This window comes from Ciconia boyciana, chromosome 4 (genome assembly GCF_034638445.1).
Source record: "Ciconia boyciana chromosome 4, ASM3463844v1, whole genome shotgun sequence".
Lineage (NCBI taxonomy): Eukaryota > Metazoa > Chordata > Aves > Ciconiiformes > Ciconiidae > Ciconia > Ciconia boyciana.
Window position 1 is genome coordinate 54,893,903 of NC_132937.1, and position 27,184 is coordinate 54,921,086.

A 27,184-nucleotide genomic window follows, 5' to 3' on the forward strand; every position below is an offset into this window, starting at 1 on the left:
CACCTTGTAAAAGAGTGTTTCATTACAGAATCCAGGCTATTTTCTTGAGAAGAGATTGGGTTGGATCTGGCATGGTCTGGTTGGAAAGGTGTGGAAAGCACTTAATTATGAAAAGGAGAGCAAAATTTTGAAAGTTGTCCTGGTAAGCTCAGCCAAGCAGTAATAAGCTCTGGATTTCTTGAGCTCTTTACTGCATGATCGCAGAGCTTTTTTTCCCCTCTTGTGGTGGACTTCATTAATTTCATTAGTGTCTCCCCAGGAGAATATGGGAAATCCTATAAATATTCCAGAAATACTGTTGTTTCTTGAATTTCCTGAATGGTAAATTAAATAACATAGGAGGAGGGAGATAAAATAGCTGTATGTATCTATTTCATGTAGTCCTTGGCTCCCGAGATTGAAAGTCAGCACAAACTAGATGTCTCAAATGTTTTTTCTGACAATGTGATTTCTCTTGCTTTCTCTTGCTAGACAGTGGCATGGTTGAAATTTGTGTACCATGCTGGATGCTTACTTGTATACTTGCATTCAGAGAAGAGCTAATTTTCCGTTTTTAACATACTGAAAGCACCAGTTTCAGTGAAGTGGGGACGGCAAAGGTACTTGTAAGATATGGTAGGAGCAAACCATCAAAATTTTTAATCGATGCATTAATTATTCTCTCTGCTGTTTTGTTCATTATGTGAAAAGGAAAACAAAGACACGTGGATGTACAACTTGCCCAAAATTGCGTAGGCAGATGTGAGGAGGTCCTTAAGGAGAACTCAAGGCTTCTTGAGTATCAGTTTTGTTCCCGGGTTCCTCCTCTTACAGAAGAATCAACTGATGTAACTACATTCATTACAGTAATATATTTCTTTTTGTCAACAGGAATGTGCATGGTTTAGTAAAAACTATTTGGAAATTACTACAAATTCAAGCTATTCAACTGGGAAAAGATGGAGATGAGGCTGTTCGGAATCTGTATGGAATCAGGTTAGTTTCACATCAGTTTTATTTAGATACCATAATAACTTTTTGCCTGATTTTCAGAAAAAACATAGGTAAGTGTTGATACTGGCTTTCAGTCTGTGTGTCTCTTTTTTTTGTTTTGTTTGGTTTTTGTTTTTTTGTACACTGTTCAGGTAATCAAGAGCTGGCATAGGTTGCCCACAGAGGTTGTGGAATCTCCATCCTTGGAGATACCAAAACCTGACTGCATGTGATCCTGGGCAGCCTTCACTAGCTGACTCTGTTGCGCACATGGGTTGGACTAGATGATCTGAGGAGGTCCCTTCCAACCTAAATGATTCTCTGACTTTGTGATTTTTTTTTGATTGAAAGTTTTAAAGAGTTTTATAGTACAGGGATAAGATTGCCACCATAAGCTCAAAAGGGGCAATGGCAACATGACGGCTGTGTGTGAGAAGGAACAAATAAATACTGGGATTTGTTCAAATAGAGTAGCTGGATGATTGCTGATAGTCCTTTTAATAACTCTTTTATTTTACAACCGTGGCCCACTTCCCTCTCACTTGTTTTTCCTGCTTTATTCCTGTTATCAAAGTAAGGTTCCTGAATGCTTTTACTGTTACAAGTGGTTGTCATGTAAAAATAAACAATTCAAAGGTGCTTCCAGAGCTACTCATATAAAGCTGCTTGTCATGGAATAGCAGCCTTCCTAAGGGGACATTTTAGTGACTTCATCCAGCTCTTGAGAAACCATGAGTCAGTGCTGACATTAACAGCCGTTATTGTATCTTTGCTGGAGAAGGTCCCAGCTTGGTAGATGTCATGAACATTTTTCAAGTTGCTTTTTATGCAGTTAAGAGGTATAATTGTAGCAGGCTGTAGCAGTAATACTTCAAGGATATAAAAGGCACTATTTGGAAGACAGGATTCATGTCTTTACTTAAGCAAAATGAAATAGTGAAGAAAAGTAAAACAGACTTTGGAGTGCTGGAAGCGCTTGCATTCCTGAAATCCTGTGTGCCTTTGTTTTTCTAGCTATATTAGTTCTTTCTGCAAAGTCCACACTCTTATAGAACAGTTTTAATGGAAAAAGCAGGTAACGAAGGGTAGTAAGATGGAACTCTTTTGGAAACTTTCTCTTTAGTAGTAAACAAACTTATTTAAAGTCTCCTGGTGGAAGAGGCTAAGTTAAAGCAACTTAATCCAGGCTCCGTGTGGAAAAGAGGGTAGTAGGATGTGGCTGGAATAAAGAAATAGCCTCTCCCCAGTAGGGCGAAGAAGGATTATTACCTTTTTTTTTCCTCCCACCTCCCAAAAGAGAAATTGCCAGTAACATACAAGGAAGGTGAAATTTTATCATTCAGAATGGTTTAAAGTAATAGACAACTGAAAATAAGCAGCAGACTTAAACTTAACCAATACGTTTTTTGTTTTTCCTTTTACTTCCCATTAACTTTAACGAAGAGAGATGTCAGATTGTTTGACTTAGTTTTTAATATCTAGTAGGTCAAGGCCCTGTGATTTTTGAGATCTGACTTTTGGTTTCTAGTGTACAGAAAGGCCTGTCTTTATTCAGCGACTTGTTACATAATAGTTCTTATAGTTGTGTAGTCAGTGCCATTAAAACTTGATTTCTGAAAGAAATAAAAGAATTTATACAATAACCAACAGTAACCTCCTATTACAGTGTTCATATATTATGCTGTCAACTGTGCAAAAGTATTTCATATGGAAATCATCAATGAAGAATCAAAAAAGCACCAGTATGTTCTCATGTAGTTTGCTATTGTCATCTCTCTTGGGACATTTTAAAACCAGTATTACAGGGTAATAAATAAATTTTGTTTAGACCAATGTTAATTCTGGACAATAGAATTACTTTTGTAATACTGCTTCTTGTGATGACGTAATATCATGAACAGTTCCTGAAAAGAAATGGGAGAAAATAATGTCTTGCAGTTTTGGGGGTTTTGTCTGGTTATGTTGTATTGGGTTTGTCTGGGATGGAGTTAGCTTTCCCCATAGGAGCCATCATAGTGCTGTGCTTTGTATTTGCAGCTAGAATTGTGTTGATAACATACCAGTGTTTTGGCTACCACTGAGCAGTGCTGTCTCTCCAGCCCAATCCCACCCCTTCAAAGGCCAGTATGGTGGGAGTGGGTAAGACTTTGGGAGGGGACACAGCCAGGACAGCTGACTCAAACTGACCAAAGGCATATTTCATACCATATGACATCGTGCTCAGCAATAAAAGCTAAGAGCAAGGAGCCAGGGGCGGGGCAGGGGCGGAGCATTCATTATTAAGGCATTTATCTTCTGAAGCAACCCCTACACATAGTGAAGCCCTGCTTCCCAGGAAGTGGCTGGACATTGCCTGCTGATGAGAAGTAGAGAATAAATCTTTTTGTTTTCCTTTGCTTTTACATACGGCCTTTGCTTTTCTTTACTAAACTGCCTTTACCTGGACCCACAAGTTTTTAATCTCATTTTCTCCCTGTCCTGCTGAGGAGGGGGAGTGGGAGAGCAGCTTGGTGGGCACCTAGCGGCCAGCCAAGGTCAACCTACCACGTAGGTTTTCTGATTTCATCTGAGTAAGCCTCTGTAGTTTTAATGCTGGGATTCTCCACTTTATTTAAGCAAGTTAACCTTGGAAAATATAGAAGGGATTACCTCTGTTCCTACAGAAAGTGTGAAGTGTTCCTTTTACCCTAGTAAGTTCGTAGAAAACTGCCTCATACATCACTGAATTTTGGGATTCCTAATTGTTTCCGTAAGCTGTTGTGTTTTTTGTTGGGTCTTTTTTGTTTGTTTGTTTTTTGTTTTTTGTTTTTTTTAACAACTAGTATTCCAGTGATGGATAAATATCAAAACAAATATGCTGGCATTTTTTTTAAGGAGGTGCGAAAAAAGTTACGTGATTTTTAAATTCACTTATGGGATGATCTGCACTTTTTGTTATGAAGTTAGGACCAGCTGTAGCAGAGACAGAAGTAGTCTGCAAGTTGGTCTCCCTGTGGACTAAAACTGAGCATTACCGGTGGATTTATTATCTCTCATCTGGCATAAGGTTGTCTGTTTTCTATGCATATTAATATAGTGGCCAGTAACCTAAGCTCAAGCTGAATTGAGTGGGCGGGCAGGGAAGAGGGATTTTGAGGAGTGCTTGTCAGCATTCTTAGTGCAGGTGGGTTATTACATGCATGTACAGAACTTTGGCTATACATTTTTTTCTGAAAGCTATTAACTTCTTGTAGTGAATTAGTATTTTACATTATTCTTAATGATTCACCATGCATGGTTTTTATTGTCTTAAAATTCTGAAGAGCTGCCAACTTTCTGAAATCAGAATTCAAAGCAGGTAGAAAAATGCTTTAGGAGTTCATATTTGATGGAGTAAAGTGCTATTCCATCTTTCTGAAAGGGCCAGGGTCACAGCTGCATACGCGGAAAAGTATGTTGACTGCAGATGTTGTTTCCTCATACAGAAAAAGCAATCTGTCACTGAATTTGTGCTCTAAATCAGATTGGAGCTCTCTTGTGTTCACAGATGTAACAAAAAGGTTGAGATGACCTAAAACTTAAAAATAATTTTTGTTTTATTGTTGCCTCTCACATAAGATTTATCTTTGTTTCCCTAGACACTTATGTATTTACAGGTGGATAGCTACTGTGTCTGGTTGTGCATTTTGCTTTACCCTGAACCCATTGGCAATAATTTAGGGTAGCACTGTAATGTCATTTGAAGATGTGGGTTTTAGAGTGCTGTGCTAGCAATTCTTAAGTTAGTATTGACGATAAATTGCATCTACACACCTCATTTTTCCTACCAATAATAGCATTATCAAATGGAACTTTTTTGGGCTGCGCATTTTGGTGTTTCGTTATTAATCACTGTTCACTATGGAGCTTAACAGATTTCTTTCCTCATCCAATTTAGTGCAGTTATATTAGTTTCAGAACACACAAAATCTGTTATAAAAGGCTTGCTTTCCTTCTGGATAGTAAGCCATTTTAATTTTAGACTTGATGTGTCACATGTGCTGACTTTATGAAGGTTCCGCTGACTTCAGTGTCATAACAGCACTTACAGGACTGGAGACATACTCTTCTCATTAGGAAAGGTTGTTCGTTCTTAAAATATGGCAAAGCTATTGAAATAAGCAGCTGCTATAACACTATATATCTATACAGGACTATGGACTTTCAAGGACCTGACATGGTATGTGAGCAGTAGTTCTAGCTTGCTGCCTGATAAATGATCCTCTCTATGATCTTGCTGGATTCCAGTGCTAGACAAGCGACAGTTTTTTTGCCTTTTGGATGCTGTCATCCTGGAAAGTTGCAATGAGGCAATAACCTTAGCCTTTCTAGTCTTTGTACACAGATTGTAAAAGACTGTAACTTTAGTAAAATGTTTCCAGGATCAAGGAAGGTGGACATATGAAGACCATGTATGTAAGTTAACAAATTAATGTGGGAAGTGCCAGGCTTCTAGCCCCAGATATGAAGACCAGACCTGTAATATGTGCATACTTTGTGATCTTAGTATCTATTTTCTGAACATGCTTCAAGTAGTCCATCACATCAGCCAGCTTTCCGAAAGTCCCTGTGTCTTCAAATTATTTACTTGCCTGAACAGAGGGAGAACCCCGCATAAAAAAAAAAACAAAACACAACCCCCCCCAAAAAACAACCACCAAAAATCCCTATCTTCTGAGCTTGATAAGTTGTTCCAGTGACTGATTCTTCCTACGTGAAAATACCTTCTCTTTTTTTTTTGTCTGAATTTGCCAGTTTCAGTTACCAACCTCTGATTCTTTTATCCTAGCTTGACGGTTTTTGCTGTATGAAATTTCTGTTCTCAATGTCTGTACTTAGGCTGCAATGACACTACTTAATTTAATCCTTGTTAGCTTGTGCTTTTACACTGAGGGATGTGTTTTTCCAGGCCTTCATGAGACAGCCATGAGAATAATTAAACTTCTCCAGATTTTTAATAATTGACTTGAAAGATGGGCACTGGCATAGGAGCATAGCCTGTAGACTGAGGGAAATGATTGTGCTTTTTCCTTGGCACTTACCAGACGGTATCTGGAGTACTGTGTCCAGTTTTGGGGTCCCCAGTACAAGAAAAGTGACAAACTGGAGCAAGTTTAGTGGAGGGCCTCTAGGATGGTCATACGGCTGGAGCACATGCAGTTCACGGAGGGAATTAGGCATGTTTAGGCTGGAGAAGAGACCACTTGGAAGGGACCTAACACCAGCCTTCCCAAGGACTGAAAAATATATAGCATAGAACAGACTGTTCCAGTTGGAAGGGGCCTGCAACAATCATCTAGTCCAACTGCCTGACCACTCCAGGGCTGACCAAGTTAAAGCATATTATCAAGGACATTGTCCAAATGCCTCTTAAACACTGACAGGCGTGGGGCACGGACCACCTCTCTAGGAAGCCTGTTCCAGTGTTTGACCACCCTCTTGCTAAAGAAATGCTTCCTGATGTCCAGTCTAAACCTCCCATGGTGCAGCTTTGAACCATTCCCACTCCCACGTGTCCTATCACTGGATCCCAGGGAGAAGAGATCAGCACCTCCCTCTCCACTTCCTTCTTCCACTCCACCTTCCTCTCCCCTCCTCAGGAAGCTGTAGAGAGCAATGAGGTCGCCCCTCAGCCTCCTTTTCTCCAAACTAGACAAGCCCAGAGTCCTCAGCCGCTCCTCAGAGGACATGCCTTCCAGCCCTTTCACCAGCTTTGTTGCCCTCCTCCAAGGACGTTAACATCCTTTTTAAATTGTGGGGCCCAGAACTGCACACAGTACTCGAGGTGAGGCCACACCAATGCTGAATACAGCGGGATGATCACCTCTTTTGATGGGCTGCGTATGCTGTGTTTGATGGTCCCCAGGATGCGGTTTGCCCTCTCGGCTGCCAGGGCACACTGCTGACTCACACGGAGCCTGCTGTCGACCGGCACCCCCAGATCCCTTTCTGCAGGGCTGCTCTCCAGCCACTCCTCTCCCAATTTATACTTGTCTCCAGAGTTACTTCATCCCAGGTGCAGAATCCATCATTTGTTCTTGTTAAATTTCATGCCATTAATGATTGCCCAGTGCTCCAATCTATCCAGATCCCTCTGCAAGGCCTCTTGTCCCTCAAGAGAGTCAACAGCACCTCCCAGTTTAGTATCATCAAACTTACTAATGGTGCATTCAACTCCTGCCTCCAGATCATTGATAAATGTATTGAACAGAACTGGCCCTAGAATTGAGCCCTGAGGAACACTGCTGGTGAATGGTTGCCAGCCAGCTGTAACCCCATTCACTACCACCTTTTGAGCTTTGTCCTTCAGCCAGTTTTTCACCCACTGCACTGTGAAGCTGCTCATCCCACAGTTGGACAACTTGTCCAGGAGGATGCTATGAGGGACAGTAGCAAAAGCCTTACTAAAATGCAGAAAACAACATCCACCACCTTCCCTTCATCCATTAGGTGAGTGACCTTATCATTGAAGGATATCAAATTAGTTAAACAGGACTTTCCCTTTGTGAACCCATGTTGACTGTGCCTTATGTTTGCGTTATTTCTTTAAATGCCTTTCAATAGTAGCTGGTATAATCTTCTGCATAATTTTTCCACAAACTGAGGTTAGACTAACAGGTCTGTAGTTCCCTGGGTCTTCCCTCTGACTCTTCTGGTAAATTGGAGTAACGCTGGCTAGCTTCCAGTCAGCAAGGACCTCCCCAGACTCCCAAGACCTTTGGTAGATGAAGAAAAAGAAAGGTTACCAATAATAGCAGCACCTGGTTCTTGGTGGAAGAGCAATGGGCGGTGAGCATAAGTTTAAAAGCAGCAGTTTCTGACTGGATATAAGGAAAAATATTTCAGTATGAGCACTGGAGCACGTTGCACAGAGAGCTGAGGTAAATTTTCTCTAGACTTCATACAACACTGAAGGAAGATGGCACCTGCAACTCTTGGAATTATCCCAGTCATAGGCTGCAAAAGACTTCAGTGCTGAGACTGAAATCTGCTGTGACCCATGCCTGCCGCCCCCCTCCTCCCCCGGCTTTTTTTTTTCCCTTGTACCCATTAGGCAATGGTATTTGTCCTACTTCCCAGAGTGATTTTTGACAATTCCAAATAGAACGTCATCTAATGTTCTATTTGTTAGAACATGGATCAGTAAGTGTGTGAAACTATATGCTTTCATGCGTGCAAGGTCTTGGTAGTGTACAGGCTCTAATGTGTCTGTATATGGAGAAGACTTAGCAACAGTTTTCTTTATCTGATTTTATTGCATTCCTGTGGATTTCTGCTGTTTTCTTAAAGGCACAGTTGTCTTCATGTCTAAATAGAAATTACTTGAATTTGGTTTAACCTACTTGCTGACAAGTTATATTCTAACTATTCTCTTAATTTAGACCAACTGCCTCTAGGCTGATGTCCTGAGCACTGCAGTTCAGTCACTCTGAATAAATAAAAGCTTTTTCTTGATGCCTAAAAGCATATTAACAATACTTTTTGCTTTGTGAATATCCTTCCATGGCAAGAAGTGCTCTGTCAGAGCAAATTTGCTACATACTGCCACCTTAAGATCCAATGTAGTTTGAAGTTTTTGAAGAGAAGCAGTTGACCAAAACTTATTTTCTCTTCAGGTATCTCAGAGTTCTTATTAAGAATTTTTGTAGCATGTAAGGACACTGCAGTTATATGCTGTTACCTGAGCTATAGAGCTGCAGAGTTCAGTGGGTTGTATTGTCATATTTGACTGTTGTATTCTATTGAAGTAGATATTTGCAGTTTCCTTGGTTATTAGCTCTATTCTGACCACATTGTGAAGAAAACAAGAGGCATTAGGTATGTAAAATAGTCTGTAACCAGCTTTCATAACTTGATGGGCCTTTCATTCAGCTAATGGTGGTGTTTATTACTCTCTGATTATCCTCAAAACTAGTCAGGTGCCCAGAATTCAATGTTAACAATGAGACTGTAAAAATAATATAATAAGGAGCACCTCCTTTTAGTTTAAGGATATGTCTGCTAGATGATGTTTTTTCGGAAATAGTATCTTACTAGGCGTAGCATAACTCTAAACATTCCTGTTTATAGCAGGGTAAGTATTACCCCTTTAGCTCACTTAGGGGAAGCCTTAATGCACCATTATATCATAATACCCCATCACATCACAATACCCCATCACATCACAATTCAAATTTGCTATGTAATGGAAAAAATTAGATACATATTTTTAATTCTTTTATGGGATTCTTGCAGATCTCATTCAGTTCACCTGGAGCTGGGTTTGTTTGGTGCTGCTGAATGAAGATGAAGGCTGTGTCATAGCACAATGCTATTGAATACGAGTGTGTCTCAATGAATGTTGTCTTCTGTAGTAAAAAGACTGCTTCAGATCTTGGGCTTTCTGCTCTTCGCAGGTTTTTAAAACAACAGTAACAAACAAACCAAATACCATTATAAATCCTTTCTAAAAGGCTTATTTGACTGTATCACTCGCTGTAATAAAATTAACAGTATATCAAGAAAACTAACAGTTTCTTCACTGCAGTGTTCCATATCTGCTATCCTTTGAGACAGCTCACATGCATGGAAGTCAGCTGGCCTGTAAACACATGCAAGGAGCCTTAATGTTATGCTGCGGGGGGTGGGGTGGGGTGTTGTGGGTATGTGCTGTCCTTCTCTCTTTTTTTTTTTTAATTCTTTCTCATTATTTTATTTAAAAGGCATGGTAAGTGTTTGAAACTGAGGTAGTCTCTCTTGACATGTACCACTTCAATTGGTGGGTCTCCGATCACCTAGTGCTGTATAGGTAAAACTGACTGAAAGTCTCACTGGTGTGTAGCACAGATTTGTTGGATATGTGAACGGGAAAGATGGTTAACCAAACTGAAGGTGGTGGTCTGCAGCATCTGCAGTTCCTAGGTTTATGCTGCCCCACTCTGTGGCTGCCAGCTTTGTGTGGTGTGCATGCAGTTGTTGCCCTTTGCATTTATTTGTATAGCCCTGCTCTTTCACATGTGTCTAGCAGATTTGTGGGCATCAGCAAGACTCTTCCAACTTTTCTCTCTTGCTATTAGGAAAGTTGTTTCTGCTCTGAGAGCAGGGAATTATCTGGTTGTCTGCTGTTAAGCTGTTGGTATCCCAGAGAAGAATCTACACCACTCTGCTTGTAGTTGGCTGAAGCAGGAAACTGGGGGAAATAAGGACACTTAGCAGGCAGGTGGGAGTAAGTGGGCCAGTCACAGCAAGGACAGTGGGTAAACTCCAGAAGGAGCTGATGGAGTTATCGATGAACCTGCCTTCACATCACCAGTTCTTTCCAATTTCCCACTGCTGCAGGAAATTTAATGTTCAAACTCTAATATTCTGTTTTCCTTTCTTATGCTAACTTACTCAAATGATTTTAGTTTTGCTTCTGACAGAACAAATTATATACTTCTGGCTCCCCTCCTGCCCAGCTTTCCCTCCACCTGCTACTGTGGAAGCGTAGTCACTGATGCAAGCGTCACACTTCTAGGTGGTGTAGATGGCCTTCAGTCATTGACTTTGGAGGTGGGGAAGGTGTTGGTGATAGATTCATCTGAGAAGAACAGGTGACTACTAGGCCTCAGTGACCTTTTCAAATGCAACCTTTGTCAGAGGGCTGGCAGTATAGTGGAGGTCTCTAGGCTGGTGGTATGGCCAGCCTAACTCCTTTCCTGCTTCTTTCACTGCCTAAAAAAAGAAAGAAATAAAACTAAGTAAGTTCGGAGCAGATTTAAAGTAGTATGTGGGATGACAGTCACCTTGATTGGTCTCAGGTGCCGGAGATTTGTACCTATGCTTGAAAAACTGGACTGATGTGTGACGTGGTTCAAATTTTTCTGTAGTATTACTTGGAGCCCACTGCTAGAGCCCAGTGCTGCTACCAAAATCAGGCCACACATTTGAACAGTGATCCTTAGACATTTATTTAAAAAAAAAAAAAAAAAATCAGACCAAGACTTTTTGAATAGAGGTTTTGGTTTAATCTTGTTTCCTGGAGTTCCTATGAAACATGCTCTTTTGACAGCGTAGCAGTCTTGGCAAAGCTGGTAAAGGGACTTGGTAATACCAGGGGGTTAAATTGTCTATTTCTACAGCTGCTTTTATTTTGAAGATAGTTATTTTGCACACTCACTTTCTGCATTATAGATGCAAATGTGATTTCTTTGTGTTTCAGGAACACTCCTCATCCATTAATCAGTGTCCTTGAGAACAGACCTGATTGCTGGCCAGTTCTGCTGCAGCAGTTAACAGTATTTTTCCATCAGTGTCCAGAGAGGTAAATGAATGAATAATTAAAAAATAGCAAATATAGATACACTGATATAATTCAGTTAACTTTTTTCTTGAAGGCAGCTGCAATAAGCAGTAAGAATTCTTGTCTTTTAAAAAAGATAATTATAAAACCAACCTAATGACACCATTTAAAGATTAAAAATAGAATATTAATAAAATACTAGAATAATCCATCAAAAATCGATTTTTTAAGTTTTTTTCTTAACTCTTTTATGTTGATGTAATTTTTATGGATATGGAAAAATTGGTGCAAAATTGATAGCACCTTTGAAAATTTTTTTTTAATATAAGCAACTTTGATTATTTGCTTTGTCAAGATTTTGACTGCTTAGTCAAAAAAGATGAGTAGTATGCAGGTATAACTCATCTATATAAAATGGTGGGATGATAAAGGGAAAGCACAGACAATTATATCTCACAGTAAAGGATGACATCTTTAAAAATGATGTATGCTTCTTGATTAAAAAAAAGAAATAGACAAAAATCAGTGGCGCAGCCTTAATATAAAATATCTTTAACGATGAACAAATATCCAAGCTACCAAAAATTTCAACATTTCTTCATGCTTACCTCCAAGGAACTTGTCCAATAAAGCTTCAGTGTAAGTTACAAAATGCTGTAGCAGCCTTAAAGCCAAATGTTTTCAGTGATTTTTACACCTATATGTATGCTTTTCAGATAAAAAGTATCTCTCTCCTCCTTTTTTCTGGAAGACTCATACAAATCCAACAGCGTAATAGTACAGTGAAATTGACTTCCATACTCTGTTGCTCTGAGTAAACAAGTTTATTAATCTCTTAAGTTTCTAGTGGGCCTGGACTACATGATCAGCAGTAAGACTTTTAAGCAAAAGTGTGTTTTGTTCAATTTAATTGATTAGAGTATTTTTAAAATACTGTTTACAGACTTGTTCTTCCACTTAGCTGCTAATTCTAGGACTTGTGAAGGGTCCTGTCAGATATCTGAATGATGGAATGAACAGTGGATTTTTTGCTGGTGGCTTGTTTTAAGTTAAAACAGGAGTTGTTCTTGCTGAAAAGGAAAATATCTTAAACTTCCTTTGCTGCTTTTTGTGCAAAGGTTTTTGTGGAATAAAGTCCTAGACTGAGAATATAGAATCATAGAACCATTTAGATTGGAAAGAACCCTTAATAACATTGAGTTCAACCATTAACCTAACACTACCAAGTCCACCATTGAACTGTGTCCCTAAGCATGATGTCAACAAGCGCCACATATGTTGCTGTAGATCTATTACGGAATTCTTCACGAAGCTCTGCATCAGGGCTGAGTCTTGTTTAAAACTGACTTTTAATTTTGATTCCCTGTATATTTGTTAATGTATTGATCATTAGCTTTATTTGATTGTTTTAATAATGTCAAGAACAGCTGGTATTCCTAACATGGTCAAGCCAAAATAATTGTTCTGTAGTAAATTTTTTACTGGGAAACCATCTTGGTTAAAGCAGTTCCTCTTTCATGTAATTGTTTAAGACCATTGGGCAAAAATTGTCAAAGAATGCATGGCTCTTTTAAATTGAAATTAGGTTTTTTAAAAAAAGATATTTCTGAATAGTCTTGTCCAAATGCTACTTCAGAATGGCACACTAGTCTCTCATGGCATCCAGCAAGGAAAGTCACTTTCTTGAATGGATGAGAAAAAAAAAGAATAAAATTAAGAGTGTCATAATCTGCAAGTACGTAATGAGTAGTATTCATGTTTAAATATTGAGTCTTTTTGCAATTGCACTTCATTGCATGGTTGCTATATAAGGTCTCATGACCATACTTTGTACTAATAAGTCAAGGTTTTATGTGAGATTTAGTAATGCCTTTCATAACACCTTTCTGTTAATGGCATCCTGTAAATTATTGCAGGGAATGTCACATTGCTTGGATTTCCTTGTCATTTGTTAAGTTTTCAGTTGAAAGCAGTCTTGGCAAACTTATTTCTTGAACTGCAGGGCACAGAGTTCATGTGTTGGCATAATGGCTCCATTTCTAAGATACCTGTATTGTGAACCATCTCAGTTACGGGACTATGCTGAACTACGAATGGGTTTACTTAAGGTCTTACTTCAGCCTCATGGTCCAAACCACAAAGAAGCACCCTCCATGCTGGAATGCCAGATTCTTCAACTTCTGTGTGATTTGATTCCACACCTTCAGGTACAGTGTTGCCTGACCCCACCTTTTCCAAATAAATGCTATCAAAGCAATGATAGTATTATTATTATTATTACTGCCTTTCAAGTGTGCAAATATAGCATTCTCTTCCATTTTCTATAGACCTGATTTGTTGGTAGTACAGAAATCTAACAAACGGGTTCTTTCTGGTAGAAGGTAAAACTTTTTAATTGTTCAAATCGGATGCACCTGCTAAGGTGTAAATTTACACGTTTAAACACGTTTACTGTAATTATTTGCCACTAGTTGCCTCAGTAAACATACAGTAAACTTGTAGAGATACCCATGAGAGAGAGAATGTTGTCAAGTGGTAAGATATTTGTCAAACATGCAATTTTTGACTTAACATGGATAATATTAAAATGAAACAAACTATATGAGAAGCATGATTTAAGTACTCCTAGATATTCCTTTCTCACTCTTTGTAACAAAGGATTGGTGGATCTGAAGACAAAACTTAATCCCTCTGGAATACGCTGAAGTTTTTGAATGTATTTTTAAGTTGCACAGTGATCCTTGCTAGGAGCTAGGGATTTAATCTTTTTGTCCCCTTTGGTTAGGGGTCTAGGGTGTTGGTTAAGGTTAATAGCTCTACTTTGCCTCATGCTTTACTGTGACATTGGTTAAGCTTTTTTGTACCTATGTACTTTTTCCTTCCTCTTTAATATTAGAGCAACATCTTCAGTTTCAAATATATTCAGTCAGACATGAGGTGCTATGGTATTATTGCCATAGAGAGAAGGTTTGATAATATTGATAATGTAAAGCTAAATAGGCTTAATATGAGGATATTTGGTAGCATCTTGCTCCTGAGGACTTTTACTAGTAAAGTCTACTTCTTACTGGTAGCTACTTTTCACTATCTTTTGGACGAATAATACTTTGTATTATACAAATTTATCTTGGTTCAGGTCTACTCTTTGTGATGACAGGTCCATGCTGACTTTTTCTAGTCATGGGGACATTTCTGATTTTGTCTGGATACTACCTGAACTTCAGGATAACATTGTGTCCTGAATGGATGACCAAGCTTCTGACTTCGTAATGTTTAGCCATAAAAATGGCACTTAAGAAGACGTATAAAATTAGTTATGAACCTTTCTTTCCTCCATGCTTGTTGGCACTTTTTTTTAACTAGAAATCTGTTGCATTTTTTAAAACTCAGATTAATACTTGAATGTTTTTGTCTTGCCTGAGATACAACTTTCACAATAGAAAGGGAAATATTTCCTTTGAGAAGCCTGTTTGATGGACTGTTTTATAACCTGTCATTCCTTCTCCTTCTTTCTCTGAACCTCAGGTTCTTCTTATTCTTCCCTTAAGCTTAGCCTTATTTAATACTCTGTATTGTATGAATGCTGAAGTGCTTCCTAGTCATTTTGTCTGACAATTTCAACCAAGCTGTCAAAAGTACAGCTCGTCACCTGCAGAATTTTCTGCTGAAAAATTCAGTGGACATGAGGCTTCTGATTAGAGCAGATCATTCATACAATTTGTTCCAAGGGACTAAAAATCGGGATGTTATCCTTAATGCTGGCTCCAGAGTTTGGGTTGGAACAGCTGGGTTTGTCTGCGACTAGAATTTTCAAGAGCAGAAATGCTCTCATCTAACACATTAGGATTTTGAGGCAACCTGCTTCTTGAAACCTCTTTACTTGGCTTCCAAGTGTGGAGAGACTGCTTTTGGGTATTGCACTTCAGCTTTTCATTTTTGTAGTAGGTAGATTGCATGGTGCTCTGGAAGCAGATAACACCACTGCCTTTCTCTTTTGAGACATATGTTAAAATCGTGGGTACATTACAGAGGAAATATCCTAGAGCAGGATGCTTCTGTTAGAAGAATATTTACCTGCCATATGAAATCCCCACACAATTTGTTTTATGTTGCTTAGAGAACCTTGAGAGCTGAATTAATTTGCTATTGATTTTGAGGAAAAAGGGATTTTTCTCATCAGCTACCAAGAAATCTTTTTATTCTTTCACATGTTTCTTATTTTACTTCAAAACATTAAATAGCAGTCCATCTATTGTTTTTTCAGGGAAGTTGGATGAGATTCCTGGGTTTAGTTTACAAATGTGTTTCTTCAAAGTCTTAGTAATATTTGCAGTGGAAACATTGCAGAGCTAATAGAACTAATTCTAAACTTGGGGAAATCTGCTTAGATAGGGAAGGGGAACTAAACCAGAATGTGTTTTGGTTTTGTCTTGTTTTTTAACTACCTCTCTGCAGCTTAAAGACTTACTGCAAGTTACAGAAGCCTTGTTTTTTCTGCAAGAGCTATTCCTCAGCCTACTGCGCTATCCTGTGTTTTGGAAAGTTGAGTTATCCCAGTTTTGTCTGCAGCTGTTATGCTTCTGTGAAGTGTGTTTAAATGTAACAGGAGAATGCTCATCTTTGATCTCCTTAATAGAGGGCAACTTCGAGCTTTTAAAAGAGGTAAGAGTTCATGGGGAAAAAAATAAAATAGTTGTATTAAATTTAAAGAATGTCATGTTTAAGACAGTATTGAGAGACATTGATACATGGCATTCACCTGCAAGTGACCAGTGTTGTTCCAAAGCTTCTAATTTTTTTTTCTTGGTTGAAGACCTTCAGAAGGCAAAAAGTTAACTGGTTCTATATATATCAGTTAACCTTTTAGTATGGGAGTTGTTTTAAACGGAGTTAAAACAGTTTGAACGAAGTAACAAATTAAAATGTTGTAGTTATTCAGTTAAAATACTATTTTTACACTATTCATATTCTTCATTGCACGTGCTGTGTTGCTGTGTGTACACTCACTGTGATTCATGAAGAAACTCCTTACAAGGTTTTGGTTGTTGCCCATTTGTACTGTTTAATGCCGCTGAAAAACAAAGAAGACTTGAACCTCTTTCTCTTTTCCTTGTAGGTATTTCCAGTGGAACAGTTTATAATTGGGCTAGCGCTTCTACTGCTGCAAACACCAGAAAGTCAGCAAAAGTCTGTCTTGAGTCTAGGTAAAGCTCTTCTTGTGAAAGAGGAATCCACACTCTTGAGACTGTGTCTTTGTTTCTTCACGTTTATGAAAATAAACAGTGCATTCCCTGGAAATTGGACTGGGTGGTGAAACGTTCTTTTATAAGCAGGATTTTTCCTGAATTTAAAAAGTAACATTTGATCTAACTGCAATAAAGATAAATTTTCCTGCTACACTGACTTTTTCCATGGATGTTACTGTAGTCTAAGCTCCCTGCTATCTTGGAGCTTATCTGTTTCATTTTTGAGCCAACAACAGGATGTTCTCAGCTGAGATTCATGCATCCTGAATGGTTTCTTTTGACAGATCTTAAGAGGGCAGGCCTGACAGTCATGGCAATGTTTGGCTGAGCTTTCGACTTAGCAGTTTTGATTAGTGGAGTTATTCCAGTAAAAGCGAAGGGCTGTGCTACATTCCATTATTGTTTCTTGCTGCCATTAGCTACTTTGCTATAAACAACAGAAATGTATGGGTCTCTAAATAGAATTGGAATTTTACCAAAACGTCTTCTGCATTTTAACTCTAGTACGCACATACTGTAATTCTGGGGACTGTTAACTTTGCTTGACCAGAGTGTTTCCTAGAAATGTTTGTGTCATGCCTAGGAGTACAAATTATGTTAGTTCTTTTTTCCCTACGTTATCTTTGTTTTTCCCCACCTTGTCTTAAATAGCCTACAAGCTCCTTTCCTGTTCAGAACCCCGGAACTTCTCAACCACAGCCCTTACTTTGGTGATGCCTGTGCTACAGATCTTATCTTCTGCAACGGTTGGGGACTGCTTATCAGAGGATGATTCTGGAAATACCAGGCAGCAGCTGGCTGTAAATCTTTTGGGAATATTACAGGAGGAAGGTGTGAAGGATAAAAAGGAATCGGTAAAGTTGTAAGGTTTTTTTTCCTTCTTTTGGGGCAGGTAGGGGATGCATTTAACAATTTTGCTGCATTACACCTAGCTACTTGGGAAAGACTCTACATGTGTGAGCTTCTTTATTTAACACATTGTATGGAAACACTCAAAAATATGTATAGTCCATAAAACTAGATTACTGGTAAAGTGGAAGTGTGTTTGTATGCTAGGTATTGTTTTATTTAGGAGATGGGATTTTTTTACTTTTAGAGACTGTATAGATTAAAGAATTCACCTGCATTATTAATCAAGTAACAGGACTTAGTAGAAAACACGGTTATGTATACTTACTTTGTCTCTTTCAGACTTGCTTTTTCTACTCATCTATATCCTTTTCCTTACCATCGTATGTGACTGTTAGCTACCATTCTCTCTCCTTTGGCTAAAGAGAGTTACAGAGCACATAAGTGCCACTTACCAAATTTCAGCTCATTATGCTGGATCTTTTTACCTGTGCTGTTGTTTTTTTGTTTTTATTTATTTACTGATGTCCCACTTAGCTGCCCTCCACCCATTTGTCCCATCTGTTCTGAGAACAGATGACAGCAAGTCTCTTTGATCAAGCTGTGCTTAGCACTGCAGAAGCTAAGCTCCCTTTCTACTTTCCACCCCTGTTGTGTGGTGTAGGGAGGGTGGTGACGTGATGAGTTGGAGCCAGAAAAGAATGCTAATTCTGAGTTCTACCATATCTCCTTGTCCTGAAATCCCTCTCCAACTTCATCTTCCATTTCCACAAATCTGAAAAGGCAAGTCTATTTGTACTCCTAATGAAAGATAAATGTTTTAAAGTTCACTAAAGCCTACACTCCTATTCTGCTCTGAAAGGTTAGCCTGTGGGATGGCTTTAAGTACAGAAGACTGCTCACTTCCTCTTAATGGGACTTTCGAGGTAGCAGCCTGTACAGATGTCACTGGAGGTTTGTTTCAGTGAGAGGTGTTGCAAGTACTTCAGTCCTTTATGCTCTGTGTCACTGGCCCATCTGTTTTCTGTGGTGTTTTAGAAGCTAGTTTAATGTTTTACAAGACTACTGGACTACTGTAGCACACAGATTATGGTACATTGTATAACACTGGCTTCCTGTAACAGAACTTGGTTGTACTAATTCCGGTATTCTCCTTGCTTCAAAAAGCATGTGAAAGCTTTTCTGTTAAGGGCTTAAAAAATCTGTGATGACTTTAACTTTTTCTGTTAGCCATGTTAAACTGAAAAGACACTTCTTTTTGTTGGGAATTCTCTAACAGTCTCTTCACTTCTGTCTCACTGATAGGCGTCTTTGTGGAGTTCATTGCAAGTAGCATGGCAGATCTTTGGTAATACATGTTTAGCAGTGACAATGGGGAGACAGACACTCATTTTGCCTGATTATTGTTTGTAAAAAGTACACCAATAACCTTTGTTTCTCAACTGAAAGATTAAAAAATGTAGAATTTCTATTTAATGTTTCCATTGGTTCAGTCCATTTGTGTTGTAGGATCATATCAGTGCTAAGAGAATACAATCTTGAATGAATTTTCCTTACTTAGACTTTCCTCATACTGGAAATGGGCAAGAAAAGAGGAAGGAAGAAGAAAGCAAGTGTTATATCCACTGTGAGCAAGCTATGAATAAGAGTATTTAAGAGCAAACATAATTAAGTTATGCTATATTTTCATAGAATCACGGAACAGCCCAGGTTGGAAGGGACCTCAAAAGATCATCTGGTCCAGGCTTTTGTGGGAAAGGGATCCTAGATGAGATTATCTAGCAACCTGTCCCATCGCATCTTGAAAACCTCCAGCAATGTCCCTGGAGAGGTTGTTCCAGTGAATGATTGTTTTCACTGTAAAAAATTTATTTTTTGTATCAAGATGAAACCTCTCCCAGTGCAACTTGTACCCCTTGCCCCTTGTCCTCTCCATGTGGCTCCTTGTGAAGAGAGAGATTCTGTCCTCTTAGTAGCTGCCCTTCAAGATCAGGAAAACTGTGGTGACATCCCCCTTGAGCCTTCTCTTCTCCAGGATGAAAAGACCTAACTTACAGGGCAAGTTGTCTAGCTCTTTGGTTATCTTTGTGGCCCTCTTTTGGACCCTTTCCAGCCTGTCCGCATCTTGTTTTGAACTGTGGGGACCAGAACTGGATCCAGTACTCCAGGTGCAGCCTGACAAGCACTGAGTAAAGTGGGATGATCTCGTCTCAATCTCTGCTAGTAATGCCCCTGAGGATGCAGCTCAGGATCCAGTTTGCCTTGGTTGCTGCAGCGGCACGCTGCTGACTCACGTTCAGCTCATTGTCCACCGGGACCCCCAGGTCCCTCTCAGCAAGGCTGCTCCCCAGCCACACAGGGAAGCCTGTGCTGGGGTCTTTGGTTGTGCTGTCCCAGATGCAGGACTTTGCACTTGTCGTTGCTGAACTTCATACAGTTCTTGCTAGCCCACTCTTCCAGCCTGTCCAGGTCTCTGAAAGATGGCTCTCCCTTCTGACGTGTCCACCTCACCACCCAGTTTAGTGGGTGTCATCAGCAAACTTGGTGAGGGTGCTTTCAGTCCCATCATCCAGATCATTTATGAAGATGTTGAACAACATGGGGCCCAGTACTGATCCCTGGGGGACCTCACTTGTGACAGGCTGCCAGGCTGAGTAAAAACCATTGATCACCACCCTCTGAGTGCAGCCTGTGAGATGATTTCCTGCCCATCTCACCGACCACTCATCCAATCTGTATCTTTACAGTTTGTCCAGGAGAAGGCTGTGGGAGAGAGTGTTGAATGCTTTGCTGAAGTCCAGGTAAGCAGCATCCACTGCTCTCTCCATGTCAAGAGAAGATGTTATTTTGTTGTAGAAGATGATCAGGTTAGCCTGGCATGATTTGCCTTTGGTAAATCTGTGCTGGATTTTCCCAATCACCTGCTTCATTTGGTTTGTAATAGTTTCTAGGAGGACTCGTTCCACCACCTTCCCAGGGACTGAAGTAAGGCTAATAGGCCTGTAGTTTCTTGGGGCTTCTTTTGGGCCATTCTTGTAGATGGGTGTGACATTTACCCTCTTCCAGTCATCAGGGATGCCCCCTGATCTCCAGACCTTTCAAAGATAATAGACAGTGGCCTTGCAACAATGTCAGCCACTTCTGTTAACAGCCTGGGGTGGATTCCCTCCGGGCCCATTGATTTATGTGGGTTAAGCCCTTGCAGAGGGCCGCTACTGGTAGGTCAACACATGAGTTGTTGTAGCTGCTTGATCCTGTGAGCTGGGGTCCAGCTACACTGGTAAAGACGGAGAAAAGGAGGTATTGAGAACCTCTGCCTTGTCAGCATTATTAGTAGCTCACTTCCCTGCCCTGTTTAGTAATGGGCCTATGTCTTCCCTGTGCTCCTGCTTAACTGCTCACATATCTGAAGAACCCTTTCTTCTTCTTGACATCTCTGGCCAATTTCAGTTCTAGCAGAGCCTTAACCTTCCTGTCTGCCCTAGCAAGGTTCTTGTAGTTCTCAGTGGGTATGTGGTTGCCTTTCCATAGCCGGTATGCTTCTTTTTTGCTTGTAACCACACTCAAAAACTATATTTTCTTCAATGGCTTTTTTTTTGGCAGTGATGGTAATGGGGAGTTGTTCTGCTTGTAGTTCCAAGATTTTGAAAAATATTAGGATGTGGCTAACCTGCACTTCTACCTTGCAATTCAGGGATTTTATATATATATTTCAGTGTTGGCAAACTGAAATTTTCTACCTAACCTGCTTGAATGGGGTGCAGCATTAAAGTGAAAATTGGTGATAGCTTATTTTCATGCAGCTGAAATAAAGGGAGAAGAGAGTGAGTACAATTGTATGGCAACACCTTTAGTGAAGTAATGTGGAATACGAAATATCAATATAACATTTCCGGCTCTATGAATTTTAGCAGTTTCTTCCAAGCATTTAAAAAAACCCAAAAAACTGTAATAGTCTGATCTTGATTTCAAGTCCTATGATCTTGTAGGGGCAGGCAACTAAACAGTACAACTTACAGATCCTTAAGCTCTTCTTAGCCCACTGTATGTCCGTATGTCCTTGGATAAATTTTAAATACCTTTATCAATAAATGGCAGTTTCACAACAGTCTCCAGAAGAGATTTTTGGTTCCAGGTGATCTTGCCGGCCAGAGAGATGGCATTATAGATTGCTGAATTTTTCACATACAGTAATTGTAATGCATAAGTAATGGAATAAGCTAATTTTAATGTTATTTTAAAAAGGTAATCTAAAGTACGGGGCACTCTACCTTCCATTACCCAAAATAAATTTACATTGCATGGAACAGTGTGATTAAAATGAGGTTCTGCACTTTTATGGAGAACAGTTTTTGCTGCTCAAAATCTCTTTTTCCCCTGGTAATTTAAAGGTGAGTGGGACCTGCCCTGTTGGAGTCTGAATTCCATTTTTAATGTTCATTTGGAGACCTCATTTCAAATACTTTCTTGACCTGATTTTTATAGAAATGTTCTTCATCTAAATACTGCTTGCCTACTACTGTCTTCATGGAAAGATAATGGAAAGACATTTCTGAAAACATTGCATTTTCTAAGGAAACAAAGAATTAGTAGGAAAAAGGTGGTTTGCCTTGGATTAAGCTTTTTTGTTTTAATGAAAAGCTTTGAACTTCTGCATTAATTTGCAGGACATTTAAAATTACATATTTTTACGTATATAAAAGCCTCAGTTACGAGGATTCCTCATATGTATTTGTCCTGGTTTCAGCTGGGATAGAGTTAATTTTCTTTCCAGTAGCTGATACAGTGCTGTGTTTTGGATTAGTATGAGAATAATGTTGATAACACACTGATGTTTTAGTTGTTGCTAAGTAATGTTTACACTGTCAAGGACTTTTCAGCTTCCCATGCTCTGCCAGGTGCACAAGAAGCTGGGAGGGGGCACAGCCAAGATAGTTGATCCAAACTGGCCAAAGGGCTATTCCGTACCATATGGCATCATGCTCAGTATATAAATGGGGGGAGTTGGCTGGGGAACAGCAATCGCTGCTCAGGAATGGGCTGGGCGTCAGTTGGTGGGTGGTGAGCAGTTGCATGACTTGTTTTTTCTTAGGTTTTGTTCCCCCCTCTCTCTCTCTTGTTGTTTTCCTTTTCATCATCATTATCATAATCATCACCATCATCATTATTATTGTTGTTGTTGTCATTATTATTATTATTATTATTATTATTATTATTATACCATTCTTATCTCAACCTACGAGTTTTCTTACTTTACCTTTTTAGATTCTCTCCCCCATCCCCACCGGGGGCAGTGAGCAAGCGCCTGTGTGGTGCTTAGTTGCTGACTGGGGCTAAACCACGACAGTCCATTTTGGTACGCAATGTGGGGCTCAAAGGATTGAGATAACAGCAGATCTGACCAGAGCATGTTAAAATAAATTTGTAATAAGCATTCATTATATTAGTTTAATAGTCGCTGGTGACAATGTTGATTCATTGTTCTCAGAGTTGTGTTACGCAACACCTTACTTGCCATACGCGCTCCCTGTGGTGCTGTTTATCACCTCTGCGAGTTGGATTAAAGTTATCGCTTTGCTGTACTGTGTGACACTGGCTTATGGTATGATAAAATTCTTGGTCGTGAGATTGTACTCCATACTGCTGTCATCCCCATGCTTTGGGAGCCATCTCACAGAAACTATTAATAATTACGCTTTTTACCTCTTCTCCTCAGAGAGCCAATCTATGGGAGAGACACCTTCCTTCACCTTCCCCTTCTCCTCCAGGCTTTATTACAATAGCTCTTGAGAATTGTAAATATCCTTGGGATGTTCAAACCAGCATGTTCCTATTGCTATGTTTCCTGAATGTGTTTCAGGCCTTGTTTAAGGTTAAACAACTATTTAAGAATACCACGCAGAGATCTGCCCCAAGGCTGGATAGTTGAGTGGCAGGGAGTGTGAGATAGTATGGGCAAGTACTTAGGACAGTGGGCACCTCCACTGATTTGGAACTTCACCCCTGAACAGGTGCAGGATCCTGAAAAACTAGTAAAATATTTGGAAGAAGTATGCTGTCACCCTGGCAATTCTAGGGAGACGCAAATCACTGCAATGTGCTGCGGCCTGGCCCATGCCTACCGAGCCCTGTTCAACACTATTCAGTACCCCCAGGGGGAAGAGAAGGTCTCTGGATCTGGCGACAAAGCGAAAGGCACTGCGCTTTGTAAGTGCACTGCACTTACTCCAACCCCCGTGACAGGCACTGCAGCTGAACCAGGGAACCAACCTATGCTGGTATCAGTCACTCCTATACACAAAAAGAAAACTTGGAAGCAATAGTCAGCTCATTTAGAAAGGGAAGATGAAAGAGCAGGGCCATCACAAAGATAGGAAGAGGAAGAACTTATGGATGAGACAGAAACCACCCAATCCCCATCCCTGAGTGAGCTGCGAGATATGCAGAAAGATTTCCGCCATCGTCCAGGCGAGCACGTTGTCACCTGGCTGCTTCAATGCTGGGATAATGGGGCCAGTAGCCTGGAATTACAGGGTAAGGAGGCCAAACAGCTGGGATGCCTTTCTAGGGAAGGGGGCATTGACAAAGCGATTGGAAAAGGGGCAGAAGCCCTTAGCCTCTGGAGGTGACTCCTGTCAGCTATGAAGGAAAGATACCCCTTCAAGGAAGATGTTATATATCGCCCAGGCCAATGGACCACCACAGAGAGAGGTATCCAGTACCTGAGGGAATTAGCTGTCCTGGAGGTAATTTATGGTGACCTGGACAACGAGCAGTTACCCAAAGATCCAGATGAAGTCCGGTGCACACGACCCATGTGGCGGACGTTGGTGCGGACCGCACCAGCATCGTATGCCAACTCATTGGTGGTAGTGACCTGGAAAGATGAAGAGGGACAATGGTGGATGAAGCAGCTATCCAGCTTGGGGCATACGAAGAACGTCTCTCTTCCTCCCTTGTCTCGGCTGTGGAGAAACTGTGCTGGGAGGTCCAGCAACTCAGAGAGGCTAGGTCCTACTCTCCACCTGTACAGACCAGTCAGCTATTAGGAGTCATCATTCTTCTGCTCAAGAGAGAGGATATGAAGGGTACACACCATGGGGCACGCTCCGTGTGACCATGGAGAGAACATGAGGAAGTGGGATGGAAAACCTGCCTCCACCCTAGAGTCACAGCTATGTGAGTTGCAAGGAAAAACAGTCACACAAGGGGGTTCTTCCAGGAAAATTGCTGCTCCAGTTACCAGTGGGCAGTTCTCCAGACAGAGTAGAAGGGCTGATCTTACTCCTGATTTTAATGAAGGAACACCTGACTTGTATTTACAAGAAGTGGGTAACGAGTACTATGACCACGGCTGGAGGGGCCCTGCTTCCAGCCAGGCGGAGGAAAGGGACAACCGGGTTTACTGGACTGTGTGGATTCGATGTCCTGGCACATCAGACCCACAGGAGTATAAGGCTCTAGGGGACACCGGTGCACAGTGTACCCTAACGCCATCAAGCTATATAGGGGCAGAACCCATCTGTATTTGTGGAGTGACAGGGGGATCGCAACAGCTAACTGTATTGGAGGCTGAAGGGAGTCTAACTGGGAATGACTGGCAGAAGCACCCCATTGTGAGTAGCCCAGGGGCTCCGTGCATCCTTGGCATAGACTGCCTCAGGAGAGGGTATTTCAAGGACCCAAAAGGGTACCGGTGGGCTTTTGGTATAGCTGCCTTGGAGACAGAGGGTATTAAACAGCTGTCCACCTTGCCCAGTCCCTTGAAGGACCCTTGTGTTGTGGGGTTGCTGAGGGCTGAAGAACAACAGGTGCCCATCGCTACCACAGCAGGGCACCGGCAGCAATATCGCACTGAGACTCCCTGATTCCCATCCATAAACTGATTCATGGACTGGAGAGCCAAGGAGTGATCACTGAGACTCGTTCACCCTTTAACAGTCCCACGTGGCCAGTGCAAAAGTCTAATGGAGAGTGGAGACTAACAGTAGACTATCACGGCCTGAATGAAGTCACACGACCACTGAGTGCTGCCGTGGTGCATGCGAGAACTTCAATATGAACTGGAGTCAAAGGCAGCCAAATGGTATGCTACAATTCATATTGCTAATGCATTCGTCTCAATCCCTTTGGCAGCAGAGTGCAGGCCACAGTTTGCTTTCACTTGGAGGGGCGTCCAGTACACCTGGAATGGACTGTCCCAGGGCTGGAACCACAGCCCTACCACTTGCCGTGGGCTGATCCAGACAGCACTGGAACAGGGTGAAGCTCCAGAACACCTGCAATACCTTGATGACATCATCGTGTGGGACAATACAGCAGAAGTTTTTGAGAAAGGGAAGAAAATAGTCCAGATCCCTCTGAAAGCCGGTTTTGCCATAAAACAAAGTAAGGTCAAGGGACCTGCACAGGAGATCCAGTTTTTAGGAATAAAATGGCAAGATGGGCATCGTCTGATCCCAGTGGATGTGATCAACAAAATAACAGCCATGTCTCCACCAGCTGGCAAAAAGGAAACACAAGCTTTCTTAGGTGGTGTGGGTTTTTGGAGAATGCATATTCCAAATTACAGTCTGATCATAGGCCCAATCACATATGAAGTGACCCGGAAGAAGAACGATTTCAAATGGTGCCCTGAGCAACAACAAGCCTTTGAACAAATTAAACGGGAGACAGTTCGTGCTGTAGCCCTTGGGCCAGTCCGGGCAGGGCAAGATGTAAAGAATGTGCTCTACACCGCAGCTGGGGAGAATGGCCCTACCTGGAGCCTCTGGCAGAAAGCACCAGGGGAGACTCAAGGTTGACCCTTAGGCTTTTGGAGTTGGGCATACAGAGGATCTGAGGCCCGCTATGGTCTAACTGAAAAAGACATATTGGCAGCATATGAAGGGGTTTGAGCTGCTTTGGAAGTGGTTGGTACTGAAGCACAGCTCCTCCTGGCACCCCGGCTGCCGGTGCTGGGCTGGATGTTCAAAGAGAAGGTCCCCTCTACACATCATGCAACCGATGCTACGTGGAGTAAGTGGGTCGCACTGATCACACAACGGGCTCAGACAGGAAACCCCAATGGCCCAGGAATCTTGGAAGTAATTATGGACTCGCCAGAAGGCAAAGATTTCAGAATATCGCCAGAGGAGGAGGGGACGCGTGCTGAGGAGGCCCCAGTGTACAATAAATTGCCAGAAAATGAGAAGCAATACGCCCTGTTCACTGATGGGTCCTGTCATATTGTAGGAAAGCACTGGAGGTGGAAAGCTGCTGTATGGAGTCCTAGATGACAAGTTGTAGAAACTGCTGAAGAAGGTGAATCGAGTCAGTTTGCAGAGGTGGAAGCCATCCAGCTGGCTTTAGATATTGCTGAATGAGAAAAGTGGCCAGTGCTCTATCTCTATACTGATTCATGGATGGTGGCAAACACCCTGTGGGAGTGGTTACAGCAATGGAAGCAGAACAACTGGCAGCGCAGAAGCAAACCCATCTGGGCTGCTGAATTATGGCAAGATATTGCTGCTCGGGTAGAGAACCTGGTTGTAAAAGTACGTCACGTAGATGCTCACGTACCCAAGAGTCAGGCCGCTGAAGAACATCAAAACAACCAGCAGGTGGATCAGGCTGCTAAGACTGGAATGTCTTAGGTGGATCTGGACTGGTAACATAAGGGTGAATTATTTATAGCTTGGTGGGCCCATGATACCTCAGGCCATCAAGGAAGAGATGCAACATATAGAAGGGCTTGTGATTGAGGGGTGGACTTGACCATGGACACTATTGCCCAGGTTATCCATGAATGTGACACATGCGCTGCAATCAAACAAGCCAAGCGGTTAAAGCCTCTGTG

The 27,184-nt window shown here is 41.1% G+C and overlaps 1 protein-coding gene across 2 annotated transcripts in view; it reads left to right on the plus strand.

The window, feature by feature from the left end:
- FOCAD (focadhesin) overlaps window positions 1–27,184 on the plus strand; it is a 143,553-nt gene that overhangs the window by 22,150 nt on the left and 94,219 nt on the right. For both annotated transcript variants that reach the window (XM_072859913.1, XM_072859914.1), the window contains exons 6-11: window positions 871–975; window positions 11,171–11,272; window positions 13,254–13,458; window positions 15,707–15,913; window positions 16,368–16,455; window positions 17,149–17,351. In XM_072859913.1, coding sequence (XP_072716014.1) covers window positions 871–975; window positions 11,171–11,272; window positions 13,254–13,458; window positions 15,707–15,913; window positions 16,368–16,455; window positions 17,149–17,351 — 910 coding nt within the window. The remainder of the gene's footprint in view (window positions 1–870; window positions 976–11,170; window positions 11,273–13,253; window positions 13,459–15,706; window positions 15,914–16,367; window positions 16,456–17,148; window positions 17,352–27,184) is intronic.